Source organism: Nelusetta ayraudi, unplaced genomic scaffold, assembly GCF_046127955.1.
Source record: "Nelusetta ayraudi isolate G7.1 ecotype Tasmania unplaced genomic scaffold, CSIRO-AGI_Nayr_v1 ptg000070l, whole genome shotgun sequence".
In the NCBI taxonomy this organism is placed as follows: Eukaryota; Metazoa; Chordata; class Actinopteri; order Tetraodontiformes; family Monacanthidae; genus Nelusetta; species Nelusetta ayraudi.
In genome coordinates, this window is record NW_027466120.1 from 8,760,398 (window position 1) to 8,769,210 (window position 8,813).

The 8,813-nt window shown below is 49.2% G+C and overlaps 1 protein-coding gene across 1 annotated transcript in view; it reads left to right on the top strand.

The window, feature by feature from the left end:
- The window catches only part of plch2a (phospholipase C, eta 2a), a 35,103-nt gene extending 26,586 nt beyond the window's left edge, over positions 1-8,517 (top strand). The window contains exons 21-22 of the mRNA XM_076041633.1: positions 2,400-2,796; positions 5,716-8,517. Coding sequence (XP_075897748.1) covers positions 2,400-2,796; positions 5,716-7,325 — 2,007 coding nt within the window. The 3' untranslated portion in view covers positions 7,326-8,517. The remainder of the gene's footprint in view (positions 1-2,399; positions 2,797-5,715) is intronic.
- Positions 8,518-8,813: the final 296 nt, after the last annotated feature.

Here is an 8,813-nt window from a genome sequence, read left to right on the forward strand (position 1 = left end):
AGAAAAGTTTTAGGAGTCCTGAAGCTGCCGCTCAAAACTCAGGTGTAGTGGGACCCAGTCGGCATCTTGCATGAGCCACATGCTTCACCCTCTTTTGCTATAGCAAAGTGACCCCCCCCCCCCCCCCGCTCCCCCCAACCTCACCACCCCCTTTGTCAGACTACAAGCATTACAAGTGAAACTGTCAACTCATGCCTTACATGAGTTATAAAGGCTTGATGTGCCTGCTTTCTCATAAACTCTGAAAGTAGATCCAAGCTGCAAAGTTGAAGCAATTGGAAAGACGAGAGGTACAAGTCTGGACACGTGAGCCTCAGCAGTCTTCTCAGCACTAGACTGGCTTCTCTCTCTACTCATTCACAGCCCTGTTCCGACTGTCAGCTCTGAAGTGTCTGAAGTTGCTCTGTGGCTTGCATTGTTGTTCTTTATAAATACTTTGAGGCCGTTCCTTCTTCAACCTTTACATTTATTTTTTTTTTAGCTGTTTCTACCCCTAAAAATATATATTTTATTCAAAATTCTTTAGTTTTTTTAAAAGCAATATACATTACTTGATAACAAGTGGAACATCATTGGGAATAAGCATTTTAACTCACACAGCCTTGAAAATTAAGGAATTTTTTCCGAGGCTTTCATTAAATAGTTGCTTATTGGTCAATATTTTAGTGCTGAAACCCACAGATATTTTGACAATCATTATCACTGTAGCTTTAAAATCAGCTGTAAATGAACTGCATTCACTATTTAGAGTGAGCTAAGAGCTCAGCTGCAGCCACTCATGGTATAAAATGGACATTACAGAATGAACGAAGGGCTCATTTGTCTCCGTCCCCATGATGTCAGACTGTTAAAGGTCACTTTGAAATGAAAAATAAATCGTCGCTTGTGTCACACTGCCAGAAAACAAAAACAAAAAACTAAACTAAACATTATTAATGCTTACTGTGCATACTTAGTTGCCAACAACCAGGAAACAGTGCAGTCAAGCAGAAGTTGCCAGGAGTTTGTTCACCTTGACGTCAGTCTGAATGTAAACTGCCTGTTAACTCCGCCACCGCCTCTTCTCCTCAGCCAGTGACCAGACAGTGGTCAACAGTCAGACTATTTGGATCTACTTGCGGAAAAAGAATGAAGTGCCGGTGTTCTAATGCAATTTGATGCCTTGTCCCACTTGAACTCCACATTTGCCCTGACATTACTGTGAGCTGGTGATGCACCACTGTTAAAAGTGTCTGTCAAACTGGGTTCCATGGTTTGACAACAGTCATTGTCTGGTTGTCTCCATCAACGTCATCGTGTTTGCCACTCTCTGTGTGACCTTTGACCCATCCGACACAGGAAAGATCCCACACAATGACAGTTTTAAAGTTTAACCTCACCTTAAAAATCACAGGGTTTTTTTTCTTTCCAGATCTTAACAGCACGTCTTTATTTCACAGGGTTTTTCAGTATGTTTGTGTTTCTTAAACAGTCAACAGATCTTAAATATTGTGGCAGTCTGTCACATAAAGCCAGTTTCAGGTGTGTAATTGTTACAGGGGAGGTCAGGAGGGCAACTTAAAGCATGTGTTTGCCAACGTACTGCCCCAAAGGTTGAACTGCTCTATGGAAAAACATCCGTGCTTATTGCTTCAAACACACCGACACTGCAGTGATTTTCAGCTTTAATCACGACAAGCAAATAACACTGTTAGTCTTAAATAAACAAGTGTTGTGTTATGGATTATTTGCTGTAATTGGTTTTATCACCTAAAGGTCCAGTGTGTAATATTTGGCTCGATTTAGGATTTTAATATTGGTAAAACCTTAATATACTGCCCATAAATACATTAATAAAAGTGTATTCTTGCAGTAAAATAAATGTAATATTTATTACACTTATATATATGTAACGGTTCTCATATATATATCTACAAGAATATACATTGGATCAAGGGTCTTGCTCCCAGTTTGCTGCTAAGGAAGCCTGGTGTGGACAATCCAGCCCACCTGACAGCGCATTTCATAATCGAGGTGAACACTCGCATGTTCAAATAAATCAACGAAGAAGACGAGGCATCCAAGTTTGTGTGTGCAGGTCACCGTAGTTCACTGGCAAGCTCAGGAGGGGGAGGGTACAGAGTCCCCCTAAGTGAAAGAGCGCTGCAGTCTAAAATGTAACCACTGGGCGTTGCTGTTTCTTCTTCAGAATGTCCAGATATTACACACTAGACCTTTCAACGGCATGCTTGCTCAGTGTCCAATGAGTATCGCTGGAATAATGCTGGGTGCAGCAGCGCCTCACGCATTATGGACAAACGTCTTCCGGTGTGAACTTCTCTCTTTCAGTCACGCTGGTTAACATGAGCGACTAATATGACGTCTTCTTCTTCTTCTTCTTTTTTTTCAACCAACGACAGGCCAGAGCGGCCAGCGGCATAAAAGGGCTCTTTCACAGAAACCCAAAGCAGGCTTCCCTCGACAGCCATGCTGTTGCGCCGCACAGTCGTAAGCACCCGTTTGGCGCCCACCTGCTGCGCCGCACCGCCAGCGCGCCCACCAAAGGCCAGCCCAAATTCAAGAAGGGCTTCCCAGAGATTGGCATCGACACCAAAGACTACAGCTCGGAGGGGGCCAGCGAAGAGCGAGAGTCCGAAGAAAAGTCTTCCTCTGCCGCTGCCGCTGCCGCTGCCGCCGCCTCCCACCAGCCCACTTTACCGCTGCACCGCAACGGGGACTCCCTGGCGTCCCGCCAAGCCCGAGGCCCCTGGGATCGTCCCGACACCAACGGGGCCTTCCACCCCGACGAGGCTAAAGGTAAGGGCGCGCGGCCGATGAGCGAACCTCTGAAGCGAGCCAGTCGGCTCCGCCTCCAGGAGCCGCCCGACGCCAAGCCCGGCGGCGTGTTCGCCCGGGTGGCGCTCAGCAGCTCGGGTCGGGTGGGGGTGTCCTCCAACTGCATCGCGTGCGTGATGGGCTCCAAGGAGAGTCCGGAGGCCGACAGGAAGGAGAAAGAGAGGCAGAGCGCCGCTGCGGAGAAGCAGGGAAGGCAGCAGGTCGAGTCGGACCGCGCTAGCGAGACGCAGCCCCTGGTGGCGCCGCCGCCGCAGGAGCCCCGCCCCCTCCCTAAGTCCTACCTGGAGGCCCAGTTTCAGTACTCACCCCAGGCGCTCCTCCGACCCGCCCCCTTCCCTCGGAGCAAAGCCAGGCAGACCCTGGCCTCCGACTACCTCAGGGCCGCACCCGACGCGTCGCCCCGGAGGTACGTGCGCTCCTGCAGCGTTCCCAGGAGACGCTCCCCCAACGCCGTCACACCGGCGCCGCACGCGACGGCCGACCGCAGGTCCCAGCTCCTCCGCCAGCCACCGCCGCCGCCGCCAAGCTACGGCGCGATTGGCACAGGGTTCGCCAACGGGGTCTTGTTGCTAAGTGATAGCAGCAGCTGCGACAGCGTCAGCAGCCTGAGCAGCTCGGAGTCGCCTCCAATGCTGCCGCCGTGCTCCGTCCTCGACAACCGCAAGAGGGCCGTGGGCACCCTGCAGAGGGAAATGAACGCCCTGTTTGCCCAGAAAATGGAGGAGTTGCGCCTTAAGTCCCCCATGTTCTTCGCCGGTAAGATGAATATGAGGCGGTCTGGCGCCGGACCCTGTAGCCGTAGTGGTTGTTGTCAGAAGCGTAGTTGCACCATAGATCCATAGGTCCCTTAGCACCCCGACCTGCCAATACTAGAGCAAATTAGTTGGAATGAGTATTTCCCGTTCTTGGTTCTAGTGGGAAGAAGACGGTAGTCCCTCGTTGCTCCCCGGTAGAACTCATCATTGTACCTTTGAGCCAAGCCCCGCCCTGATTCACACCTTCATTAAGCCGTCTCGTCTTTTTCTTTATGCATTTTCACGCCACAACACGACTTTACCAACACCATCAACAGATGAGACAAGTGGTAAGTTACTTAAAATGAATATTTGGTAGCTGTACGCTTGAATACATTAGTTTGTTTTGTTAGCTTGTGATACATATTCAGGTGCCACGGTTGCTCAGAGCAACATTCACACTGCCCTCAGTTTTTCAGAAACAGCTCACTTCTCTTTTTTTCCTCCAACGTGTATTTCAGTACTTAAAATCTTCCACCTTCTGCATGAATCCTCACCCGGTGGTGTAGTGACGACTGCTGGTATTTCGAACACTAATATGTCTGAGGAAGAGGACAAGCAGTGTGCTTCTTTTAAAAACAAACGCTGCGTACTGTAAATCTCTGCTAACCAAATCCTTTGGGTTCTTGGAAATTTCTGTCATATGACAAATTGCACACAAGCACAGGCTGCTCATTAGAAGTGGACGGCAGCCAGTCCTCTCATACGTTTTCATAAAAAGATTTTGTACATCGTTAAAACATTAGAAGTCACCAAACACTGAAACTACATTAAAAAAAAAAACTACCCGTCTGTGTTCGTGGTACTAACGTCAAGGGAATGGAGTCAGCTGAGAAGGAACCACCTGATGCTCTACACGAATCATCTGTCTTAGTTTCTGACTGCATCATGTGATGACCATTACTGTGCATAGGAATCTTCTGGGAAAGTTGTGGGGAAATATACTTGAGAGGAATTGTTTTCTTAAAAAAAAATAATTATTGCAAGATCCATTAAGTACTACCATCTGTCCGGTCACATGAGGAGAGATTGTGTAATGGTCAGATGAATTCTGCTGGACTTCTTCATTTCTTCTCTTTTTGTCAATTGCTTAAAAAAAAAAAAAATCGGGTGGTTTTCTAGCATGTTGGTCAGTGTTGTTCTCTCTCTGGTTGAAATGCCTTCTCTGCCCCTGAAGCCGATTCCCTGCACTCACTTTCCCTCCTATGCTAAACTCCTTTTTCCTCTTGTCCCTTTTTTTTGCACGCCTTCTCTGTTCCTAGTGCAGAATTGAGGGGATGACCAGAGACAGGTAAACGGCTGCATGCCTGCAACCCTTGTGTTTGTCCTATGCACCTTCACTTTACCCATCCGTCTTTGTGTCTCTTCAACCTGTGGTTGGTTTAGGTTCCAAATGCTTTTTACCCTCTTAGTTTTACACGTTCCAAAGAAGCCAGGTGCATTTTCCGTTCACACCTTTATCTGGTGCAGGTTCAAGGTTCAGAGTGGGAAATGACTAAAGAGTAAAGTGCATAGTGTATCAGATGAACAAGTCTGGACTGGCAATGTGGCGGCGTGCCGATTTTTTTTTCGCAGTGGCCACTCGAGGGACTGCAGCAAAAAAAATCCCATGGACCCAAAAAGCATTTTTCCCATCGACCACAATAGAAAAATAAACGCCTTTAATATGACTGACAGGTCAACTGTGACCTGAAGCGCAATTCATAGCAACATTTTTATTTTGAATGTTTTTGTCATTTTAAAAAAATGTTAAAGGCCAGAAAATCAGCAGGAAGAGTTCATTCCCAGTTTGACGTCACGTCGTACGTGCTGCTGTGTCTCCGCTCCCTCTGATTGGCTGCTTCCCACACGTGCAGTAGTGTCCCAGTACTGACACTATTGCACAGGCTGTATGGGCCCAATAATGCAGAAGTCAAAAACCTTTTTCGGCGTCTGCGCTGGGCGAGAAACTTCATTGAAATGAATTGGAGCCGTCTTGCACTCTGGGGGTGTGGTCCACAGTCATGGCCCCTTTCCAGTGGGACACCACCAGTGACCCTGGGCAGCGCTGGCGACAGCCTTTTCACTTGTGTCTCTCTTTTCACAGGCTATTCCACAGTGCAGAGACCAGCGCCCCCTCCTGCATTCCTTGCACTAAACTCTGAAGACATCAGGAACACACGTCTCATCCGCTCCGTCTCCGTCCCAGAGGAGGGCCTCACTTTACATTCCTCGCCCGCAGCCTTTCACTTCACTTCACCATCCACAGCAATAAATCCAGAGTCAAACCTGACAAAAGTTTCCGAGAGCAGCGTGGAGGCCAGACATTCCAAAAACACACCAGCCAGCGCAGTGAAACCCCCCGACAAAACTCATCCTCCCCGGCCTGGCCAGTCCTCACGTCCCTTCATGGAGCTCGCAGCAGGCCGAAGACAAGATCAAGAATGTCAGATTGGACAGAAGAGTTTGGCACTGGATGTGAAATATGACCACGCGCCCCAACCTGTCAATGCTCCCAATGTCTCCAGTGGAACCACCTCAGTGTCGGCAGCGCCGGCCATCCCCACCAGAAGGCAACTGTTTTACAGCCCTCCCTCCCACTCTCCAGTGAGAAGGACCAAAAGCGAGGGCCACGTCCGAGTGTCCTTGGCCGAGGAGGCCGAGGAGGCCCAGTCGGCGGTGCCCGAGGTTTGCACGGACGCCACCATGAACGACAGACTTTGGAGCAAGTTGGAACCCGGCAGCCACCGAAACAGCGTCTCGTCCTCCTCCAGCATTTCTTCCAACGACACCGTCATCGACCTGTCGCTGCCCAACCTGGCCAGGAAGGGCCTCACCAGCGGCAGAGGCGACCCGCCATGGGTCGGCTACCGCCGCTCGGCGTCGCTGCTCCCCTGTGACACCCAGCAAGTCAGCAAGAGCAAATCCAACCCCGACCTTCAGGAAGGTATCGCCGACGAGCTCCGACCTCGGCCCCTGCAGCCGCCGCAGGAAGCTTCCGACGACTCCCCCGGCCACCTCACCCAAAGACGCCACACGTGGAGTCGGCTCTACATGGAGGGGCTCAAGAAGTCGGCGGCCAGCAGGCCGTCGCCGCCGGCTGCCGCCGTCACCGCCACCGCCGCCTCCATGTCGAAAAGCCTCGGGGACCTGACCTCGGACGACATCGCTTGCACCTTCGAAGGAAAGTACCGTAGCATCAGCCGCAGCTTCATCGTCAGGCCGGCCAGGGAGCAGCTCCGCAGGGGCGGCCCGCAGAAGAGCCGGCCGGCCGACCACCTGACGGAGCGGCTGCGGCAGCTGACCGACGTGGAGCCGCTGACGGCCAGCGACTTTGACCGCGCAAACAGAGTGAGCCGGGAGGCTGAGGAGGAGGCGGCGGACGAGAGCCTGGTGCGGAGGACCTCCTCCAGGAGCCAGAGCCGGGTGCGATACATCGCCAACCGGGCCAAGAAGGCCCAGGAAAGGCAGCGGCTCCAGGGACTGGCCCAGGGGAGGAGCGCCAGCTTCAGTCTCACGGGCCTCGGCGGCAGCGGTGCCAGTCCCATCGAGGAGCGTGGGAACCCCGAAGGGGCCTGCTGCGTGTTCCTGCCCAGTCCCTGCACTAATCTGGACCTGCTGAGTCAGCTCGCCCCCCCGGGAGCTCCGGCCCCTCCACAGCTCCAGTCCTCACCAGACTCTCAAAACACTGAAGTCTTTTTCAGGCTTAAACTTTAAGAAGTGGCTAACTTGGAAACGAGTGTGTGAGACGCAGCTGAGATACTGTGGAATCCAGTCCAGATTTCTCAAGCAAACACTTTTTTGTTTTTTTGTTTGTTTGTTTGTTCTTGTTTTCCGGGCGGAAGCATATCTCACGTTGTGACTCGCCAGAGTTTTTCTGTCCTTAATTGAAAATTCACAAACAATCGAGCATTTCTGTATCGTGTGCAAGATCCTTTCTTTTTATCTCTGCATTCAAACAAACAAAACAGAGACGTTGTTTAAAACTAGCGGACAGCACTTCCTCTTCAACCAGTACAGTCATGTCATCTGTTTTTCAATGTTAGAAAATGCCAGAATGCTTTTAAAAATATAAATATATATATATATATATCGGAAGTTTTTATTTAGCTGTTCATATTGACTGTGACTCCTTTTATGTTTGAGTATTTTTACATGAGCATACAGTAGCAATAGATCTCAATTTGTGGATAAGATTTAAAATCATTTTTACGGTTCTCGACTACTTAAACTGAGCTAAAAAAAAAAAAAAAGAGAGAGAGAGAAAAAAATTAGAATCTTGTCATTCTGTTATTGGCCCCTCCATCCATGAGCAATATTTTAAGATTACGGCATGGCATAATTTTGAACATAATGTAATGTTTAAAAAAAAAAATAAGGCTAGTTTTTTGCTGAAAGGTTCTGTTTCCTCAAGGCAGAACAAAAGTTCCACGTTTCAATAGTCCTACGTAAGTACAATGTATTGAACAGAACCGCTGAATAGTTTGCTGATCTTTGTAACCCGTGGCATGTCACAGCACTTCAATCCTGTACCATGATCCCAAGTTAGGACCTTTTTACATTGAATTGCATGTTTTATCCTTTAGGCTCTGCTTCATTTTGGTACAGACGAGTTTGATTAAAAAAAAATTGTCAAGTTGTTGACCTTCTGTTTGCGGCTGTCAGGAGGCCACCCAACAAGAGCATCATGCGCATTTTTCTTCTTCTTTTTGTTTTTTTTCCATCATCAGTTCACGGCACTAACACGAGGTGGATTTAATCTGTATCAAGCACGTTTATTTGTCGGCCTGCTGTATTGTTTGCACTGCCATGCCAGTTGTGTGTGCTGACTTGTAGGGATGATATTTAATTGAAGCGATGTGTAATAATTTTTTTTGTTTTTCTGAATAAATCTTACATGAATATTTAACTTGCTTTCTCGATTAATTTGCTTAATTTGCGCCGAACCTCTTCAGCCTGTTTCTATTCACAAAGCAGCGCGGTGCTTAACAAGCCGGTTGGGCTGAGCCTTATACAAGGTGACATGTAAAAGGGCCTCTGGCCTTGGTTTTGGCTTGGTCAGTCTGCTGCTCCAATTATGGGCTCTGTTTGAAACCGTGTTTACCAGCCATCACCTCTCCGTCTCTCTGGAAACCCACCTCCCCCTGCCCCCCAGACCTCCCGCTGGGACGAAGAATGACTCACACAAAGTCTCTGGACTGTACA